This window comes from Mustela nigripes, chromosome 13, assembly GCF_022355385.1.
Source record: "Mustela nigripes isolate SB6536 chromosome 13, MUSNIG.SB6536, whole genome shotgun sequence".
Classification (NCBI taxonomy): Eukaryota; Metazoa; Chordata; class Mammalia; order Carnivora; family Mustelidae; genus Mustela; species Mustela nigripes.
The window spans coordinates 43,478,868-43,501,881 of NC_081569.1; the positions used below are offsets into that span (position 1 = coordinate 43,478,868).

General features: G+C 37.9%; 1 protein-coding gene and 1 pseudogene across 1 annotated transcript in view; one reads left to right on the forward strand and one right to left on the reverse strand.

Moving 5' to 3' along the window:
* The window catches only part of HERC1 (HECT and RLD domain containing E3 ubiquitin protein ligase family member 1), a 187,286-nt gene that overhangs the window by 137,500 nt on the left and 26,772 nt on the right, over window positions 1-23,014 (reverse strand). The window contains exons 2-3 of the mRNA XM_059372224.1: window positions 7,115-8,070; window positions 668-763 (exon numbers count right to left, since the gene is read on the reverse strand). Of these exons, the coding sequence (XP_059228207.1) occupies window positions 668-763; window positions 7,115-8,044 (1,026 nt within the window). The 5' untranslated portion in view covers window positions 8,045-8,070. The remainder of the gene's footprint in view (window positions 1-667; window positions 764-7,114; window positions 8,071-23,014) is intronic.
* On the forward strand, window positions 14,418-14,701 carry LOC132029172 (SOSS complex subunit C-like; annotated as a pseudogene).

The following is a 23,014-nucleotide window of genomic DNA, read 5'->3' on the forward strand; positions in this document are numbered from 1 at the left end:
GCAAGTAGATGGAGAGGCAGGCAGAGAGAGAGAGAGAGAAGCAGGCTCCCTGCTGAGCAGAGAGCCCGATGCGGGACTCGATCCCAGGACCCTGAGATCATGACCTGAGCCGAAGGCAGCGGCTTAACCCACTGAGCCACCCAGGCGCCCCCTTTTTTTTTTTTTTAATAGGCAAGACTGCACCATAGTGTCTAGATATACACACCTGGGTGACACAATGATAAAAGAAACGCAAGGAAGTGATTACTCTAAAAGTCAGGATAGTGGTTGCTTAGGGAAGGAGGACAGGGGTTAAGACCAGGACATGAAAGAGCCACTCAGAGTGGTTGGTAGTTTTATTTCTTTACCCGGGTACAGATTCGAAGGATATTTATTTTATAACAATTTGTTGAGCCTGACATTTGTGTGTTTTTCTGTATCTGTTTTTATTAAAAAATTTTTAAAGTTACCTACACATGATACAAAGCTCAAAATGAATAAAAGGGTATACACTGAAAAGTATGTCTCCTTCCCATTCCTGATGCCAGATACCCTAGCTCCACTTTTTAGTGGAAACCACTGATGCTACTTACTTCTGCATCCTTTTCAAACACTGAATAATTATTTTCGTGCTATAGCATTTTAATACAAAGTAATTTTAAATGTAAAAGCCATGATTATTACATACCTCTTCAAAGAGACATAAAGCTGCCTCATAGAGTGAGCATAAGCCATCAGATGTTCTGGTTGGTTCCCTCCACTGACTCCGATCAGCAGATGAACCCTACAGTTTCAGGAGAGAAACATACATATTAAAATCACTTAAATATTCCACGGAAGTATCTGAGGAACTGTATATATGAGTATGCATGCTAATCTCAAATCCTAACATTAGGTCATGAAACCAACTTTTACAGAGAAGTGCTAGAAAAGATGGAGCTATTGAGTGAAACAGTAAATTACGTGTCAATCCCTCAATGACTGTTTATTCAACATAGGGCTTGCCTAGAAATAGACAAGGAGGCAGAATTTTGCCAATTACATGTTCTTTGGCTGGCCAATATCCAATAAAGGAGCCCCCAGGAAATATTCTACTCTCCTGGAGCTGCCTTGCCCATCTGTCCCTGAGGATACAGGCAAGTAGAACATAGCCAGCTTGAGTGATGACCTTGACCAGAGCAGCAGAAAGTCCATTCCTCCCTTCTTAGTTCCAGTAAAACTGAAGGCCCACAATTCAATTCATGTAGCTACCTGACTTCTTTAGCAACAAAGCATCTTTTTCCTATCACAGATGAGGAATCATAGCACTGTTCTGGGACTCTCCAGAATAGGGGTCAATGGCTGTGACCAGAAATCATTCTGTCATTGACAAATGACAAAGCAGAAAGTGAACTTGATCTCACTCCTCCTTCAAATTCCCAAATCCTTAAATCTTTAGATCACAAATGTCAAGTTCCTTCTCTGATTTAGCAATCCTGTAATCATGAAATTTTCATCAGTGGCTTTTTTCAATGGATACTATACTGTAAAAATATTTTTATTCTAAATGATAAACTGGCAGATATACCATAAAAACGTTTATCTTCTACTATGGAAAGGAGGTTGGGCTAGATGCCTATAAGATCCCATCTAACTCTAAGATTATATGATTTTATCAGTTCAAACTATTTTAATTAACATGATTCTGAAGAAATGAAACAAATGTATATGTTGGCTATTTAATTCATGGCTAGTTTATCAGGTACTAACCTGCTACTGCCAAATCAATTTTTCTTTTTATCTGTTTAAGGTTGTGTTTCTCAAATTTTAATGTGGACATAAATTATCTAGAGACTATTAAAATACAAATTCCAATTCAGTAAATATAGATGGGGCCTAAGGTTCTGCATTTCCAACAAGCTCCCAGGATATGCCAGTGCTGCCATCTGAGGCTCACTTTTTGAGTAGTAAGACTAAAGAGAGCCACGTGTAGGTGTGGAGTCATACCTCCTAAGTGTTCCTAAGCTAAGTGTTCAAAATTAACTAGTACTGGACATACAAGGTATTGCCATACCAGCAAACACTCAGGAGTACAGACTCTGCAAATTCCATAACTAGTTGTGTAATACTTCTGAGAAAAACAATTGTAATCTGTGGCTCCATTATCTAAAAGGCCATCTCTAGCAATCACCAAATCAAAAGTAGATGTGGAACAATAGCCTGCTATGCCATCCTGGGAGCTGGTACCAGAGCCATCATAATCCCCTTTCTCATGCTTTTCTACAGTATGGAAGGAAATGTTAAAAACTGCATGAAGTTTTGAGTGACAGACAGACATGGGTTTAAATCCAGGCCACATCACTTACTGGATATGTGAATGAAGGATAAGTCTCCTTATTCTTAGACAGGAATAATGCTGATATTACTTAGGGCTATTGGGAAGACTAGAGTTATGTACAAAACATGCTTAGCACAATTTCTAATATACAGTAAGAAAATAAAACCGGTAGCAGTGATTATTAATTTGCAGCACGTGAACAGAGAAAGAAAATACAAGAAATCTTTAATAAATTCTTGCTAAATTTAAAAATAACAAACCAATAAAACAACCTTAAAACACGGTCACTCACTTCTGCTCTGCCCAATACAGTCAATATAGTACGCGCCACCCCCCAAATCCAGTTTCACTTTGTGTGGTTTAGCTACCCAAGGTCAATAGCAGTCCAGAAGCAGGTTCTCCTTTTTCTGACACATAATCAGAAGGTCAGTAATAGCTTAACACTAGGTCATAATGCCAATTCATTCACCCCACTTCATCTTCATCTCATTGGCATTTTATCATTTCACATCATCACAAGAAGGGTGAGTGCAGTTTGAAAGAGAAACGACATTTACATAACTTTTATTACAGTATATTGGTATAATTGCTCTATTTTATTGTCACTGTTAATCTCTTACTGTGCCTACTTTATAAGTTAAACTTTATCAGAGGTATATATGTAGGGGAAAAACCATAGCACATATAAGGTTTGGTACTATCTGCACTTTCAGGTTTCTACTGGGGGTCCTGGAACATAGCCTTCAAGGATAAAGCTTCTGCACAGCAAAGGAAACAGTCAACAGAACAAAGAGGCAACCCGCAGAATGGGAGAAGATATTTGCAAATGACAGTACAGACAAAAGGTTGATATCCAGGATCTACAAAGAACTCCTCAAACTCAACACACACAAAACAGAAAATCATATTAAAAAATGGGCAGAAGATATGAACAGACACTTCTCCAATGAAGACACACAAATGGCTATCAGACACATGAAAAAGTGTTCATCATCACTAGCCATCAGGGAGATTCAAATTAAAACCACATTGAGATACTACCTTACACCAGTTAGAATGGCCAAAATTTGCAAGACAGGAAACAACATGTGTTGGAGAGGATGTGGAGAAAGGGGAACCCTCTTACATGGTTGGTGGAAATGCAAGCTGGTGCAGCCACTTTGGAAAACAGTGTGGAGATTCCTCAAGAAATTAAAAACAGAGCTTCCCGGGGCACCTGGGTGGCTCAGTGGGTTAAGCCTCTGTCTTCGGCTCAGGTCATGATGCCAGGGTCCTGGGATCGAGCCCCACATCGGGCTCTCTGCGCTGCAGGGAGCCTGCTTCCTCCTCTCTCTCTGCCTGCCTCTCTGCCTATTTGTGATCTCTGGCAGATAAATAAAGAAAAAATCTTTTAAAAAAAATAAAAACAGAGCTTCCCTATGACCCTGCAATTGCACTACTGGATATTTACTCCAAAGATACAGAGGTAGTGAAAAGAAGGGCCATCTGTACCCCAATGTTTATAGCAGCAATGGCCATGGTCGCCAAACTGTGGAAAGAACGAAGATACCCTTCAATGGACGAATGGATAAGGAAGATGTGGTCCATAAACACTATGGAGTATTGTGCCTCCATCAGAAAGGATGAATACCCAACTTTTGAAGCAACCTGGATGAGACTGGAAGAGATTATGCTGAGTGAATTAAGACAAGCAGAGAGAGACAATTATCATATGGTTTCAGTTATTTGTGAAGCATAACAAATAGCATGGAGGACAAGGGGAAATGGAGAGAAGGGAGTTGAGGGAAATTGGAAGGGGAGGTGAACCATGAGAGACTATGGACTCTGAAAAACAATCTGAGGGTTCTGAAGGGGTGGGGGGTGGGAAGCTGGGGGAACCAGGTGGTGGGTATTAGAGAGGGCACGATTGCATGGAGCACTGGATGTGATGCAAAAACAATGAATACTGTTATGCTGAAAAGAAATTTTTTTTTTAAGATTATATTTATTTATTTGACAGAGAGAGATCACAAGTAGATGGAGAGGCTGGCAGAAAGAGAGAGAGGGAAGCAGGCTCCCGGCTGAGCAGAGAGCCCGATGCAGGACTCGATCCCAGGACCCTGAGATCATGACCTGAGCTGAAGGCAGCGGCTTAACCCACTGAGCCACCCAGGCACCCCTGAAAAGAAATTTTTAAAAAATAATAAAATAAAATAAAAAAGGATAAAGTTAGAGGATAATGTAGTTAAAGTAAGACTATGCCACCACAGTCAGTAAGGATTAAAGACATCTCTAAAACCAAATCTGTACACAGAATTCTTAATGTCAAAAAGAAAATAATACTATACCTAGGCATTTTTAAAAAACAAATTTTTTTTTGTATATGTACTGCCAAAGCAAGCACAAAAAAAAGCCCCAAATTTTGGGAAATACAGTACATTAAACGTATAACTTTATAAACTGTTAACATAGGAATTTCAATGGTCTAAAAATAAATGGAAATTAAAATAACATAAATTCATGGTTTCATAGGTTGTCACTTAATTACCTCCCTCTCTTAAGCACCTACCATCAAAAATAATGGTAAACCTTTTTTTTTTTTTCACATTTGTCTTTTTAAGATATTCTGAGAAGGACATAAGACTAGATGGAGTACATTTCCATATATTCTTGCTATCTGGTTTTACACTACTTAAAATTGTGTAGCAGTGACTCCCTGCTGCCTACAGGAATGGGTCTCAGCACCCCACAGTACGAGATACAAGGCCCTGTCTTCACCTCATCCCGTACTACCCCATCCATCCATCCAGAGGGTTGCTCTCCTACACCTTGGTCACCTTGTGAACTCTGGTCCTCTCATCCAAAATCTTCTCCAACTCCCCACACTCACACACTTGCATGTTTGCAGGCAAATTCTTTCTACTTTTCAACTAAGCTCAGGGATCATTCCTCCACAAGACATTTTCTACCCCTTCCCTCCAGTTCTCTTCCTGGGTCTCACCACCTCCTCCTACTGCAGATGTCTACTATAGCCCTTTATCATTTATTTGAAATGTCTGTGTATCTGTCTTTCTTTAAACTGTGAGCTGGCTGAAGGCATGGATGCTACAAAGCTCATTTACCATTTCTTTTTTGTTTTTGTTTTAAGATTTTATGTATTTCTTAGAGCGAGCACAACCAGGGGGAGTGGCAAGCAGAGGGAGAGGGAGAAGCAGGCTTCCCGATAGGCAGAGAGCCCAATGTGATGCAGGGCTCAATCCCAGAAGCCTGGCATCATGACCTGAGCTGAAGACAGACACTAAACTGACTGAGCAACCCAGGCACCACTCATTTACCTTTTAAACTCAGTGCCAAACAGTATCTGGCACACAGTGTTAAATAAACACCTGCTGACATCAAAGGCCAATGGTGTTTTTATTATTGTTTATTCTTTCAGAATTCAGAGATATACATTGACATTATTTCCCTCTCTTTATTTAAATATGTTAATGAGTATTTTGTGAACTCCCATTCAAACACCATTACTGCAAGTGTATCATTAGTGAAGGTTAAGAATCACACAAGTAAATAAAAATAAAGGATTGAACTCATTTTTGTTAGTCCTTACATCAGGTACTCAGTTGATGGTTATGTGTCTTTCCCTTTAACTTTTAGCTTGGGGTAAGCTTTGTCCCAGTTGTTCAGGGTAGAGAAACTTAAGGCAGGGTTGGAATCCAGAGTACTGGGAGAGGATATACCTATTTTCTGAATTCTCAGACAACACTGTAAAGTATAAAAAAATGAGTTCGGGCGCCTGGGTGGCTCAGTGGGTTAAAGCCTCTGCCTTCGGCTCAGGTCATGATCTCAGAGTCCTAGGATCAAGCCCCGCATCGGGCTCTCTGCTCAGCAAGGAGTCTGCTTCCTTCTCTCTCTCTGCCTGCTTCTCTGCCTGCTTGGGTTCTCTGTCTGTCAGATAAATAAATAAAATCTTAAAAAAAAAAAAAAAGTGGGTTCTGGAGAGAAAGAGTATTAGACTCTATCGCTTACTGTGTAAGAAGGAATCATAAACGTAAATTTCAATTAATAACCATTCCTTTCTCCAAAAGCCAATCTGAGATTTAATTAAATTCAATCTAATATAGGCCTGTGATGACTTTAGGAGAACTAAACTAAATCAAATATCCAAGATTCTTGCCCAGAATAGATCCAGAATTCTGTGGAAAGCAATCTAGTTTTCTGGGGTACCCTCATCACAATAAAGAACTGTATTACAGGGTATAACCACAGAGGCTATGGAGGGAGGCCCCTTCTCACGAGGTGTGTTTGTCCCAGAATAAAAGAGGTAAATGGAAAGAAAAGTAGAAATCCAACAATATAAACTTATATTTTACTACTTCCTTACTATAGTTTATAAACTTCAAGGTAGGCCTTCACGGGAAAAATCAACTTAACACAAACACAGTAAAAGCCATATACAGTAGTCAGAAAAAACATGGGCTTTGTGTACAGACTTGAGGTTGTAAGAATTAGTTTTAGTTAACACAGCCATCTGCCCCATAAGTGCTTAATTAGTGTATGTTTTACTTCCAGTTATTTTGCCAAATAGATGTGTAAATTTAGGAAAACTACCACAGTTTCTTTATTCTTAAGATAAGGATAAATAATGTCGACCTCACATATTAACATGATAATTGACTCAGACAGTACATATAAAGCACCTGGTTGGTAGCAGGCACACAACAAAAGTTACCTCTCTTCTCTCCCAACTCCTGGTACTGAGGAGCAGTAAATAAAAGAAGTCAAAAGAGGAATGAGATGGTGTATTACAGATTAATTTAAGGAAAAATTTATAGTACATACCAAAGAACGCCTCATCTGCATTAATATAGTCATAAAGCAGTCAAAGCTGATCATTCCTTCCTGGCTTGATAGTAGTTTGCTTTTCTCCATGGAATTTACAACCGCTGAAGCTCCCAAAGCCATTTCTATCCATTCAAGAAGATACCGCAAAGAGCCTCGCTGAGCTGCTAAACCAAGTAGCAGCTCAGAAGCTAATCTGCGACCTAAAGTGTCTGCACCAGAATTGGGAATAGTTACTCCTTTAAGAAATGTTGTCACTTGTGATAAGCAGTCCAAACCCATCGGAGGAATCTTGCTTTCATTTGCTAAAGATAATGGTGGCAAAGAGCTGACAACTTCAATTGCAGTATGAATAACGTCGTTGCAAAGACTAAGACCAGGTCCTGACACAGGCATCATCCAGCTTTGTCTCAGAAGTGCAAATAATAAGCTTAGACCAGTTCGAACACCCATTTCTATAAGTGCATCAGTGCTTGACCGGGGACGTTCACTAACAGAATGGACATCTGCTGAACCAGAGCTGCTCTCTGGGGAATGCTGCTGCTGTTTCACTTTGCCTTTGTCATGGTATTTATTAGAAAGTGCATAAAAGACACGCTGGAGTACAAGGAGTCGTTTCCGAAGTGCCCCAGCAAATGGGGAATCTGAACATACCATCTTCGCTAGTGCTAGCTGGCTGCTAAGAAGGGCATCCAAATAGTGGTCCTGCTCATCACTTGAAAGAGACTCACGTTCAAAGTCTGGCAACTGTGGTCCTTTGAGGCACAAAACTTGTTGGGGCAAAGGTACTACTTCTTTATTGCTGACCAGTTTAGAATACAGAACAGCAACTCCCTCTCTTGTAGCAATAGATTCACTATCCTCTGTAATCCAGGAGCTGTTGAGGTGTTCAAGCCACTTCAGTTTCACTGGTGGAACCATAGTTGCCATGTTGGTTTACTCTTCAGCCATTAGTTCTACAAAGAGAGATGAAAAAGCAGTCAAAAACTTATATAGGTGATTCACAAAATGTTTCTGAACCTCCACCTTACACTTACAATTAGCGATTTCAAACTGGTGAAACAAAGTCTGAACTTCAATTAACAGGAATGTACCAATGTTAGTATTTTAGCTTTCATAAATGTACTATTAGTTATAAGATGCTAATATTAAGGAAAAATGGGTGAAGGACACATATAGGAACTCTGTATAATTTTTGCAACTTTTGTGTAAACCTAAAATTAACCCCACATAAAGTTTATTATAAAATTAGTGATTTGCATACCTTTTCCCTTCAGATTCTGGTCCCACTGTCAGCATAACAGTGGGTTTTACATGCTGATCACCCCCAAATTCTTATCTTCAACCCAGACCTCCTCCCTGAATTCCATACTCATATATACAATTGCCCACTTGACTTTGCCGTATAGATATCTAATAGGCATCTCAACATACTCAAAACTGAATTCCTAATCCACCAATGACCACACAAATCTGTTGTTCCTGTAGACCTCCTCATGTCAATAAATGGCAACTCTATCCTTCTAGCTCCTTTGGCCAAAAACCTTGAGAGTCACCACTAATTCCTCCTTCTTACACTCCAAATTAGTCAGTGCTACTTTCAAATACATCCAGCATCCAAACAGTTCTCACCCCCTTTATTGCTAAAACCGTACCCCAAACCATCATCTCTTGGATCACTGAAGGAACCTTCCTGCTAGTCTCCATGGCTATATGGAGGAACCACAGTGACTCCAAAAGGGCAGAAATGTTTTTGTATATTTTGTTTACTGCTGTATTCCAACACATAGTAAATACAATGTAAGAATTTGTTTTTTAAAAAAGTACTCTAATGAATCATTGAACACTACATCAAAAACTAATGATGTACTATGAAGTGGCTAATGGAATATTAAAAAAAATACTTAAAAATTAAGTCCTATGGGATGAAATAGTCACAAAGGACTGGCATCCAAGGTACATAAAGAACTCCTATAATTCAGTAATAAAAAGACAATTTAATTTTCAAAATGGTCAAAAGACTGAACAAAACTTCACTGCAGATATATGAATAGCCAATAAGTACAAGAGAAGTTCTCGACATCATTAGTCATCAGAAAATGCACATTAAAAAAACAAATAGAGGGGCGCCTGGGTGGCTCAGTGGGTTAAAGCCTCCGCCTTCAGCTCAGGTCATGATTTCAGGTTCCTGAATCAAGCCCCGCATCAGGAGGGAGCCTGCTTCCCCCAACTCTCTCTGCCTACTTGTGATCTCTGTCAAATAAATTAAAAAAAAAAAAAAAAAAAAAAAAAAGACTGACAACACCAAATGTTAGCAAGAATGTAGAGCAATCGAAACTCTCACAAATTATTTGCAGGACTGTGAATGGGAAAAAGCACTGGTAGTTTCTTATAAAACTAAACTAATAGTTTTCTTATAAAACTAAAACTAATCTCTACTCAATGACTTAACCATTGTTTTCCTAGGGGTTTGCCGAGAAGAAAACACAGGTCCACAAAAAGACTTAAATAAAAATATGGTTTCCCCTAGAAGGTGAGAGCATGAATAAACTGGGAAGGAACATGAAGGAATTTCCTAGGGTGATGATAATATTGAATTACCCAGGCATATGCATTTATCAAAACTCAATAAACACACATTTAAAATTTTTACATTTCACTGAATGTGACTTTTACCTCAGTAAATACTGAACTCTATTTGATATGCAAACAGAAGTATATTTGGGGAGAAGTATACTGATAACTATAATTTATTTTGTAATGAGTCAAAAAATAAGATGCATTGATGTGTAATATTTCTTTATACATATCCATATATATGAATAGGTATGCAGTAAAACAAAAATATTAAAAGGGGCGCCTGAATAGCTCAGTGGGTTAAAGCCTCTGCCTTCGGCTCAGGCCATGATCCCAGGGTCCTGAGATCAAGCCCTGCATCGGGCTCTCTGCTCAGCAGGAAACCGGTTTCCTCCTCTCTCTCTGCCTGCCTCTCTGCCTACTTGTGATTTCTCTGTCAAATAAATAAAATCTTTAAAAAATATATATATATTAAAAGACTAATGGCAGAATCTCAATTCATTTAATAATCTTTCAACTTGGCTATATATTTGAGATTTTTTTTTAAGGGCAGGGAATAATCTTTTTTCTTTTTTAAAGATTTTATTTATTTAATTGACAGAGATCACAAGTAGGCAGAGAGGCAGGCAGAGAAGGGGGGGGGGAGCAGGCCTCCTGCTGAGCAGAGCCCTATGGGGGCCAATCCCAGGACCCTGGGATCATGACCTGAGCCAAAGGCAGAGAGGCTTTAACCCACTGAGCCACTCAGGTGCCCCATATTTGAGATTTTCATCATAAATTATTGCAAGGGAGGTGGGGACTAAGTCTGCAAAATGGAAGTCATAACAGTTCGTACTAAAAAAAAATCCTCAAATACTTAAGGGCATTTTATTGTCATGATATAGGTAATCTTCAAGAAAGAGCTCAAGTGATAGTGATCCTAGACTAATTAAAAGGAGTTTCCAAGCGCCTGGGTGGCTCGGTGGGTTAGGGCCTCTGCCTTAGGCCCAGGGTCCTGGGATTGAGCCCCGAATCCGGCTCTCTGCTTGGTGGAGAGCCTGCTTTCCCCTCTCTCTCTATCTGCCTCTCTGCCTACTTGTGACCTCTCTCTCTGTCAAATAAATAAATAAAATCTTAAAAAAAAAAAAAAAGGAGTTTCCTATTTGTCAATATGCCTTATTAAATTCTAAATATAAGGGACACCTGGGTGGCTCAGTTGGTTAAGCAGCTGCCTTCGGCTCAGGTCATGATCCCAGCGTCCTGGGATCGAGTCCCATATCGGGCTCCTTGCTCCGCAGGGAGCCTGCTTCTCCGTCTGACTCTGCCTTCCACTCTGTCTGCCTGTGCTCACTCTCGCTCGCTCTCTCTGACAAATAAATAAAATCTTTAAAAATAAATAAATAAATAAATAAATTCTAAATATAAAATCTGATGACACTTCCCTTCTCAAGATTATCATTACTATGCTTAATTATGTTCATTACTCAGAAAGTATGTACTTGGGAAGGGGAAAACAAAACCTAAGCTTCCTCCCACTTCATTTAGTAATTATTCAACATTGTGCAGGGGAGGAGAACCTGAATGGCTCAGTTAGTTAAGCATCCAACTCTTGATATCAGCTCAACTCTTATCTCAGGATTGTGAGTTCAAGCCCCACATTGTTTAAAAAAGACAAAAACAAAAACACCACATTGTGCAGAGGATATTAGAGTACCTTACCTCCCTTCCTGCAACCTATATGTAATCTTTGTTCTTTTTAATTTTGCAAGTTTGATAGCTGTAAAGGCATACGATGTTGCACTAATTTCAATTTTCCCAATTACTAATAAATTTGAACATTTTATATTTATTGATCATTTGGATATCTTCTGGATATCCAATAGGAAAGATACTTACTTTACACTGCATGACCTTCTGAATTTCATATATGTGCATTTGTTACCAAACCAAATCTTAAAACTCCATTTTTAAATAATGGAAACCAAAACAAAGAAAAAGTCAAATTTTTAGAAATGCTCTTCTACAATTTTTTAAACAAAAAGGGGAAGAAGAAAAAGGATTTCACAATTTCTAGAAAAGTATATAAAAAACATAATTTATCAACAAAATGTAGCCAAAGTTGACCAAAAGCAATCTACAAAGACTTAAAATACTTGATTTCTCTTTTTTTTTAAGATTTTATTTATTTATTTGACAGAGATCACAAGTAGGCAGAGAGGCAGGCAGAGAGAGAGGAAGGGAAACAGAGGCCCCCTGCTGAGCAGAGAGCCCGATGCGAGACTCGATACCAGGACCCTGAGACCATGCATGACCTGAGCCGAAGGCAGCAGCTTAACCCACTGAGCCACCCAGGCACCCCAAAATACTTCATTTCTAAGTAAGACTTCAATGAATAATTCAATTCAGTATTAGAAAAAAATAAGCTTAAAAATTGAGTAATAAATATAGCAGTAACTGATGAATAAGACAGACAAAAGAATAATAGGATTCATATCTAAATTTTAGAGGTGATTCTCGACGGGGGGGTGATCAGCTAATCGAATCAAGGAAAGAAAAAGATAAAACATAAGATACTCAATATTATAAATATGAATGGAAAGACAGAAATGGAAGTTTACCTGTTCCTCAAAAAGTTAAACATAAAAGTTACCATGTGACCCATCAATTCCAGTCCTATATCTAAACTCAAGAAAACTGAAAATATATGTACACAGGAAAACATGTACAGGAACATTCGATAACAGTATTACTTATAATAATGGAAAAGTAAAAACCAACCCAAATGTCACCATCATTGAATTCATCAATAGATGAATAAACAAAATGTTCTGTTATTTATATAACAGAATATTATTCAGCCATAAAAAAGAATGAAGTACTAATATATGCTATAACAAATATATGCTATAACATGACTGAACCTTGTAAACACGCTAAGTGAAGAAGCCAGAAGAAGCCAGGTCACACACACTGTATGATTTTATTTATATGAAATGTTCAGAACTGACAAATGAATAGAAACAAACAAAAAAAAAAAGTTAGTTGTTGTAGGTCAGGAGCTAGTGGGAAAATAGGGAGAAACTGCTTAATGCTTAATGTAGGAGGGGTTTTACTTTAGAGCAATTAAAAATGTTTTGGAACTGGACAGAGATGGTGGTTGCAAATACTGTGAATGCACTAAGAACAAATAATGATTCACTTTAAAATGGTTAATTATGTGTTATGTGAATTCTGACTCAATAAATTATTTTTAAAAAGAAAATGACATGGCAGGAAGTACTTCACCAAAATGAACTTGGATATGTTGCCAAAGGAGATAGAATCAACAGTGCACAAATATACAAGAAATACACAAACAAATATACATCAAGAATGACTTTGAGGGATCAAAAAAAAATTATAAGATGCCATCCCAGATTCATCAAATTGTGAATTCAGGGAAATTCAGGAAAGAAAGTCAAGAGTATTTAAACAGAAATGAATCAGAACAACTAGAAACCATAAAAATGTTCATATGAAATCGTAAGAAAAAGAACCTGAGTTTAGAATGTGAGAAAAAAATTTAATGAGCCAATGACTTCCCTTTTGGTTCTATAATCTACAATGAGACAAAACTGATAATATGGAAGATGAAAATTCCACAATGCACCTAGCACAGTGTCTGGTATTTCAAAGTCCTTAATGAAGGCTGCATTTGAAGAAAACCAACTGGCTAGTAATTTAGTGAATTAGAGAGTCAGAATAACATGGTTAGGATACTTGTGAAATATATCAGTAATGAGATTTAAACAAACTAACAACAAAAATCAAGCTGTGGGTGTCTGAAGAAAGAAATCTTTTTATGCCTTCAGGAAACAGACAATTTTTAAAACTACTGTAAATGTTTCAGGGCATTGAAGAAAGAGTCTTTGCTCTTCTTAAGTAGCCAATAAAGTAATATCAAAACTCAACAAAGCACAAAAAATACAATTGCAATGCTTCCCTATAAAGGTAGTTATAAAAGTCCACAACTAAAACATTAGCAAGCAAAGTGGAACTGTATATTAAAAGGTTAACATGTAACATGTTGAATGGGTTTATTTGAGGAATATAATGATAGAGCAACAGAGCAAATCTATTATCATTAACAAAATCCATGTTATACTGTGAGACGTTAAAAAAACAGCTGATAAAATACAGCATCCATTCCTAATAAAAATCTAATAATAAGGCAAGAATAAAGGTTTCCTTTTTATTTTTTTTTAAAGGTTTTATTTATTTATTTGACAGAGAGAGATCACAAGCAGGCAGAGAGGCAGGCAGAGAGGGAGGAGGAAGCAGGCTCCCGGCTGAGCAGAGAGCCCAATGCGGGCCTCGATCCCAGGACCCTGAGATCATGACCTGAGCAGGAGGCAGCGGCTTAACCCACTGAGCCACCCAGGCGCCCCAAGGTTTCCTTTTTAAATTATTAAAAATTTTATATCACAAAACAAAAGAAAAACACTGGCAGCACTGGTTCCTAGAGTCAAATACAAATGCCCACTTTTACCGCTTTTATCAATAATGCAATTGAACAAAAAAATAAGTATTATATAGTAGTCTAGAAATTGTTATCACAGTGAGGTAGTTGATTACAGAATAAATAAATATCAAAATTCAAAAGTATCTAGCTCTAAGTAGTCACATGATCCAACTGTGGGGTGGTCCCACACTCTCATGATCACGCTCACCAACTGCCCCGAACACAGCTGAAACAGAAAATGGGAAGATGGCTGCAAACTCTTCAGGACAAAGTTTTCAAAACAGAAATAGAAGTTGCAATCTTGGCAGAACTAGACAAAGGGAAGAAAGTTACTAAAGCGAAGCCAATCCTCAACAATCATCCTGGTGCTAGCACTGCCCTCTCAGAGACCCTCATTAAGGACTTCCGGGAGCGTGCTAAGCACCAGCACATTGCAGCAGCACGCACACATTCATCTGGACACTTCAAAACTCAAGACTCTACATGAAAATCTTATTCTTGCCCTTTTACCTCATCCTGACCCAGAATAAAGAACATATTTGCAATGAAAGTGACTTTATAATATCAAATGCCAAAGCTATTATCATTCAGTGCTATACAAACTATGACTCAGAATTTGGGCAAAATTTCAAATTTTGTTCTTCCTTAAAAGAAAGGTATATGTAAGTGAAAGCAAAAATGAGGGTAACCTGGATAATGAGAGGTTTGGAAGTTGTATTACCTAAGGAATTGATCATGCTACCTGTGACTATAACATTTTTGCAATTCAATTTGATTTTAACTCTAAATCAGACTCTACATTGGATGGTTGCCTTAACTCATCCCTGAGCCCCCAATAAGTTGGACTAGGTATATTATTTCCACAACAGGCTTTAAAGAATCATTTACAGTACTTAACTTTAAAGAAACAAGAGTATTCTTTAATAATATAAACCAGAACTCCTGGGTGGCTCAGTCAGTTAAGCATCTGCCTTTGCCTCAGGTCATGATCCCAGGGTCCTGGGATTGAGCCCCATATAGGGCTCCCTGCTCAGTGGGGACTCTACTTCTCCCTCTCAATCTCCTCCCTGCTTGCGCTCTCTCCTCTCTCAAATAAATAAATAAAATCTTTAAAAATATATATATATAAACCAATAGGCTTAAGTAAGTTGCATTCATATTTGCTATTTATGGAATTGATGTCAGTGTACCTTCTGATTTTACAATCAGCATACCCATAAATAAATAAATATATATATTTTTTAATTTAATTTTTTTTTTTTTTTAAAGAGAGAGTGAGACAGCACATGAGAGGGGGAGTGAGAAGGGCAAAAGTAAGAGAAAATCTTAAGCAGGCTCCCTGCTCAGCACAGAGCCTGAGGTGGGGCTCAATCCAAAAATCCCAAGATCAGGTCATGACCTGAGCCAAAATCAAGAGTCAGACACTTAACAAACTAAGCCACCTAGGCACCCCCATCCAGAAAATATTCTTTGTTAACTCAGGATTAGTTCCCTATTCTCAATTTTAAAGGAAAACCCAAGAGAAGCCTAAACTACTAACCAGTCTTAAATATCCTTTATAAGTATACACCACTATAAATGTGACTAAATTCTATTAAAAACAGTTACAAGAACCAAAAAGTCAAAAGTATCTTTAAATAACTACAATAACCAGGAATTATATAATATATAACAAGAAAATAATTATAGAGTTGTAACAAATATAAAATATCTAGTAATAAACTGAACAAGAAAACTGCAAAAATTTTATTAATAAATACATAAAATTCTACTGCAGAACAAAAGAGATTCTTTTAATAAATGGAAAGCTTATGCAATGTTATTTGGAAGAATCCATATTTTAGGTGGTCAATTAACATATAAAATTAATTCAGTATCAACCAAAATCACCCTGGACTTTTCTAATACTTGATAAAGTGTTTAAAATTATCTGTAAAAATAAATACATAGGAATTAAAAAGGAATAAAAAGAAAGGGGGAGAGAAAGATAGATCTCTGGGAAAAAAACTGGAAACTGAGAAAGGTCCTGGCTTACCATATATTAAAAATTACAGTGCTAGAATAGGGGCACCAGGATGGCTCAGTGGGTTAAAGCCTCTGCCTTCAGCTCAGGTCATGATCTCAGGGTCCTGGAATCGAGCCCCACATCGGGTTCTCTGCTCAGCAGGGAGCCTGCTTCCTCCTCCCCCTTTGCCTGCCTCTCGGCCTACTTGTGATCTCTCTCTCTCTGTTAAATAAATAAATAAAATCTTTAAAAAAAAAAGTTTAAAATACTATGGACCTTTATATTTAAAATAACCTTCCCCCAAAATAAAACAAAACCCAAATGTTTAATAACATACAAATTTGGATCATACTACAGGCTACCCACTTCTGGAAAGAATACAAACTCTATACTAGGTTACAGTATCATCAAAATTATTTCATTTTTTTAAAGTTTTTTACTTCTTTAAATAATCTCTACACCCCATGTGGGGTTCCAACTCACAACCCTGAGGTCAAGAGACACATGCTCTTAGGACTAAGCCAGCCAGGTGCCCCCAAATTATTTAATTTTTTAAAACTTAAATATTTGTTTCATGCTGTTACTCTCTTATGGTTTTTTATGACAAAGTATCTCAAATTTAACAGGTGTACAGTAAAGGCTTGTGAATTTTAAATTCTAATCTAATTTTTAAAATGAAAAAAATTTACATTAGAAACTACTGAATTTAGTCCTATTTCAGTGCTCTTATCCGCATATTAGATCCACGATTAGATCTTGAAAAACTGGGGTGGGGGATTTACATCATTTGACAAGATCATACAAAAGGTGAACGTAAGAATCAGGATTAAGCACAAGTCTCCAGAGTCTGAAGTCCAGCACTATTTCCATGGCCCCATAGTATCACTCCCCTGAAAAATTAATTCTACATGCAGGGTAGATGTGAGTAAGAATCAAGGGCAAGAACTTGTCAAAATATACACCCCTAGCTCCGCAACCCCAACCTACCCCACCAAAGAATTTCTTTTGGAGAAATGTGATATTGCCAGCCCCATCTTCACCTTTGTATTCAGTGCCTAAGGATGAAAGCTGTGACATTGTGATTTATACTAAGAAATATTTATTTACTTGGTTGTTGTCCCCATTCCTAGCAGAGAGCTCCTAAAACCCTTGGAATTTTCTGTGATGAGAGTAATAAAGGTGTCTTTTGCTACATTAATTAAGTGACTTTTGGAAAACATCTGAGGATGGGGCTAGTGTCCAGTGGAGCCAATCACTGTGGCTAGAAGGTAGGAACTTTCAGTCCCACCCCCTGGCCTCTGGGGAGGGGAGAGGAACTGAAGACTGACTGACTTCAACCACCAATGGTCAATGATTTAATCAATTATGCTTTGTAATGCAATCTCCACACACAAAAAAAGTGGTGGGGGCCCTGGCTGGCTCAGTCAATGGAGTGTGCCACTCTTGATCTCCGGGTTGTCAGTTTAAACCCCATGTTGCATGCAGAAATTATATAAAAAGAAAAATCTTTAAAAAACACGGTATGGTGGGCGCCTGGGTGGCTCAGAGGGTTAAGCCTCTGCCTTCAGCTCAGGTCATGATCTCAGGGTCCTGGGATCGAGTCCCGCATCGGGCTCTCTGCTCAGCAGGGAGCCTGCTTCCTCCTCTCTCTCTCTCTGCCTACCTCTCTGCCTACTTGTGATCTCTGTCAAATAAATAAATAAAATCTTTAAAAAAAAAAAAAAAACAACACGGTATGGAGAACTCCCAGGTTGGTGAACACATAGAGACTCGAGAGTGTCGTGCTCCAAAAGAGCATGGAAGCTCTATACTCTCTCTCTTCCCCCATACCTAGCCCCACACATCTCTTCCATCTAGCTATTCCTGAGTTATATCCTTTCATAATAAACTGGTAATCTAGGAAGTAAAATGTTTCTCTGAGTTCTGTGCGCCCTTCTAGCAAATTAACCAAACCCAAAGAGGGGTCACTGGAACCCTCACTCTACAGCCAGTTGGTCAGAAGTACAGGTAACAATCTAACACGACATAGGTTACAGTAGTCTTCGAGGACTGAATCCTTAACCTGTGGGACCTGACCCTATCTCCAAGTAGAGAGCATCATATTGAGTTAAACTGCAGGTCCAATAGTATGGTGTTCAAGAACTGCCTGGTTTTGTATAAAACACACACATCAAAAGTGGAATTAGAGTTAGAACTGCACATCTAATTGAAAATTCTCTCTATGCTGACCCATTATAGTAGCTTCCTTATCCAACTCCCTGATACCAGGTTCTCCCCAACTCCTGTTCATCCTTCATCTTTCTACAAATCTGCTCACATGTCTGAAACCTCAAAATGCTATTGGCTTACATGTAAAGGCCAATTGCTTTATACCAGCAACCACCTCCTTATACTCAGGAATTCAGGTACTTTCCTGTTGTTCTTCTTCCACCCTCTTCCATGCAAGGAACTTGAAAATTAGACTAATTCTAAGTCTCTAATAGGATACCTTTCACTCTAACCTATAATTAATCAGAGTTATTTTTTACTCTAACCCTAATAGATAATGTATTTCCCAAGATGGGGACACCATCTTATTCAATTTTAATTCCCTACCATGTAGCCTAATATATTACACTGTTTGTTAAATTAACTAATTACAACTAATGCCTACATTTAAATAATATTAACTAATAAAAGAGTAACTTTCAGGACACCTGGGTGGCTCAGTGGGTTAAGCCTCTGCTTTCGGCTCAGGTCATGATCCCAGCACCCTGGGATCGAGCCCCGCATCAGGCTCTCTGCTTCACAGGGAGCCTGCTTCTTCCTCTCTCTGCCTGCCCTCTCTGCCTACTTGTGATCTTTGTCTGTCGAATAAATAAATAAAATCTTTAAAAAAAAAAAAAAAAGAGTAACTTTCATACAAGTTAACTTCAAGTCAGTCGATGATGGACTAAAACTCAATTTAGGAGTTGTACAACTAAATTATAAACTGTAATTCAACAGAAACAAACTTTTACATACCTTTCTCTAAAGTTCAGTTCTGATATATTAATCTTTGGGAAATGGTGGCTATTATCATTACCATTATTATCTCCAATCACAGATATAATTACTATTCATATAATATCTATACCTAGCCCCTAATCTCAAGTGTAAAAGTAGAGAACTAAAGTCTAAAAGTATGGAAGAACCAAAAAATGTAGAACTTAAGTGTGTCTAAATTATAATATTGTTCAAACAAGGCAATGATACAGAAAGCCCTTGAAAGTTAATACAATCTCCACGGGTAGCAACAGAGGTCACGTTAATGAGAAACTAGGGACTTTGAAAGCAAAGAATTTAGAATTCGAGAGATGACAGGAGATGGAAGGTAATGAAACAATAAAATAGCAGAAAGTGATAGCAAGTACTTACATTCACAAGGATAGCCACAAGCAAGACTAAAAATGCGGAGAAGCAAGAGGTCCGAGAATTTCTGAGTGCAAGTTTCAGTAGCTATTCCTAAGTGTGGCTCAAGATTCTGTGAAACCAAATGCAGGAAAAACAAACCACAAGTTCACCTCAGTTGATTCAGAAAAAGCATTTGATGGAATTCAACACCTTTTCATGGGAAAAACAACAAACTAGGAACAGAAGGAAACTACCTCAACATAATAAAAGCCATATATGAAAACCCACAGCAAACATCATACTCAATGGCAAAAGCTTTTACTCTAGATTGAGAACAAAAGCAAGAATGTCGACTTTTGCCACTTCCATTCAACACAGTACTAGTTCTAATCAGACTAGTTATACACACACACACACACACACACACACACACAAACACACATACAAAAGTTAGAACTCATAAATGAATACAGCAAAGTAGCAGGACACAAAGTCAAACACACACACAAACCAGTTGCATTTCTATAACTAATAATGAACAATCTGAAAACAAAATTATGTAAACAATTCCAATCATAACAGCATCAAAAAGAGTAAAATACTGAGGCATTAACTTAACCAAGGAGGAGAGAAACTTGTACAATGAAAACTACAAAACATTGCTGAAAGAAATGGATGTTAGGAAATATTCTTTCCACTAATGTGTATGTTTAATTTTTTTTAAGAAAAAGTTTAAAAAGTCAGTTTGCTTTTCAATAGTTTTACAATAAAGAAAAAAATCTCGGGCGCCTGGGTGGCTCAGTGGGTTAAGCTGCTGCCTTCGGCTCAGGTCATGATCTCAGGGTCCTGGGATGGAGTCCCGCATCGGGCTCTCTGCTCAGCAGGGAGCCTGCTTCCCTTCCTTTCTCTCTGCCTGCCTCTCCATCTACTTGTGATTTCTCTCTGTCAAATAAATAAATAAAATCTTTAAAAAAAAAAAAAAAGAAGAACAAAATCTCTCCACAGTTGAAAAGGCCAAGAGCTGACCTCTCTCCCCTGCTCTCCTTCTATAAGTTATAACTGAGATGTTTAATTTCTGGAAGGAATCAGGCTCCTTGTTTTCTATTGCAGGACCTTCCCACACAAAGTTCCCTCTACTTAGAGCCTGCCTTCTCCATCCCACCCTCTTTCACCCAGTTAATACCGAATCATGAGATCTCAGTTTAAATAGCAGTACAGGGATATATACTGGGTACCTAGTTGAATAAAATGCCTCTTCCTCAGGGAAGCTACCCAAATACACACATATGAGAATCACGTCCTTCTTTTAAAATGCTCACAGAGTAGCCAATATTTAGCTTCTCAGTATTTTTCAGTTTGCAATTATATACTATTTGTGTGCTTACGTGTTCGTGTTCTCTCATATTTGTCTATAATGTCACGAGGGCATAGATGCTTATATCCTCAGTGCTTAGCAAAGGTAAAGCACATAGAGGGACCTCAATAAATATTTGCTGAATTGTGCTGAGCAATCTGCATCTATGTAGTTCATTATTTACACAGAATCCAAATTAAACCCAGATACTATCTTATTCTAAGCTGATATATAATGGAAGAACTTCAAAAGAACAAATTCCTGGTGTGCAGGTGCCACAGACAGACCATGTGAATTCCATCTTCAGTCCATTTCTGTCTCTTCTTCTCACTGTATATAATTTTTGGAGTGATTCTAGCTACTCCCAAGGCTTTCATCTACCTCTCATATGCTAATGAGTATAGTCCAAACACTCTCTCCTCAGCTCCAGACCTGAATATCCACTGCTAACATGATATACCCACTAAGATGTTCCAAAGGAATCTTAAATTCAACATGCTGAAATCTGAACTTGTCATTCGCTCCTCTGCCACATCCGTACCTAAATAAATTTATGAAGTTCTAAATTAGTGAATTTAAAGATTCATAAAAGAAAGACACCAGTAAGGATATTTATCAAAAGCATTAATCAAAGAAGTGCAGGAGGAACACAGCCCATCTGGAAAGTACTCCAACTGAAAATTAAGTGCACTTGGGGCTTGGGTGATCCAGCCTTCCCCACCCAAGCCCCAAGTGCTTCCTTTCTAGAGGGCTTCATTAGGCTGACTGATTTTGGCTCTCATTAAATCAAAGAAATTTTCAGTGTTTAGCCGCACAAAATTAAACAGCTGATAAGAAGGAAAAGCTTTTTTTTTTTTTTTTTGGTTATTATCCCTATTTACAAAGTGAGCATACTTAGAAAAAGAAGAGACCTGCTGAGTTTGCTGGCAAATTGTTTTGCTACATCAATAACGAGAACTAGTTAAATAAACCAGAAAGCAGACCTGCTTATTCAGCAAGGAAAGAACTACAGACAAAATCAAATCAAACTAATGGATTTTCGCTTGTATTCAAGAACCACCAATTCACAATCCTGATGAACCAGCTAAACGCTGGCAAAGAAAAAAAAAACTGCTGTTGTCTTGTTTTGTTTTGTTTAATTTACAGCAATGATTTATACCACTAAAAGCCAATTGTTCTTTTTTCCATTCATGGTCCAATGCACAAATCCAGATTTAATTACATACATAAATTACCAAATTCACCAATGAAAAGTAGGGTTGGAAAAAACGATGAAAGGACTGGAAAAGAAACCAAATAGCACTACCACTACCTTTCTAAAACTGAAATAAATGAAGCACAGTGAAGGATTTGAGCACGGGGGTAGACTAAATAGTACCTCCAAGTGAATTTATCAAATTATGAAGCTTTCTAACACTCTCTAGTTGAATAGAGTAATATAGTAACTAACATTCATGAGCACATTGAACACTGTGCTTTACATGTATTACCTTTACATGTATTACCTTATTTAATCTCAGAACAACTCCAAAATAAGTATTCTTATTATTCTGATTTGCAAGGAAAGGAAATGGAGGCACAGGGAGGCCAAATATAGTTTGCCCAAGGTCACCTTGCCAGCAATTGATAGAGTAAAGATTCAAACCAGAGCAGTCTGATACCCAATCACTTAACCACTACCAAATCATGCTGCCTCTTTCCACTGACATGGTGGTTTCACAAGTGCTAGATCACTCTCAATTTTAGAAAATTCAAAACCTCAGAAGGTTTGAATCAATCAATTGCCAACTCAGTTCATTCTCAGTCCTGTTGCTATGATAAAATTCATTCCTCCCAGCCACTCTCTCAAGATCACTAAGTCATTAAATTTCAACTGGGTAAAACAACAAAATAATTTTCACAGTCCTTATCAGAAATCTGCATGATAGAAATGCAAAGGACTGAGAAGAGCAAAACCATTTTGATAGAGAACAAAACTGAGGAATTTCCATTGTGTGACCTTAAGGCTTATTATAAAGCTACAGTAATCAAGACATCTGTATTGGTATCAAGACAGATCAACAGACCAGAACTGAAAGTCCAGAAACAGACCCACACATATATGGCCCCATT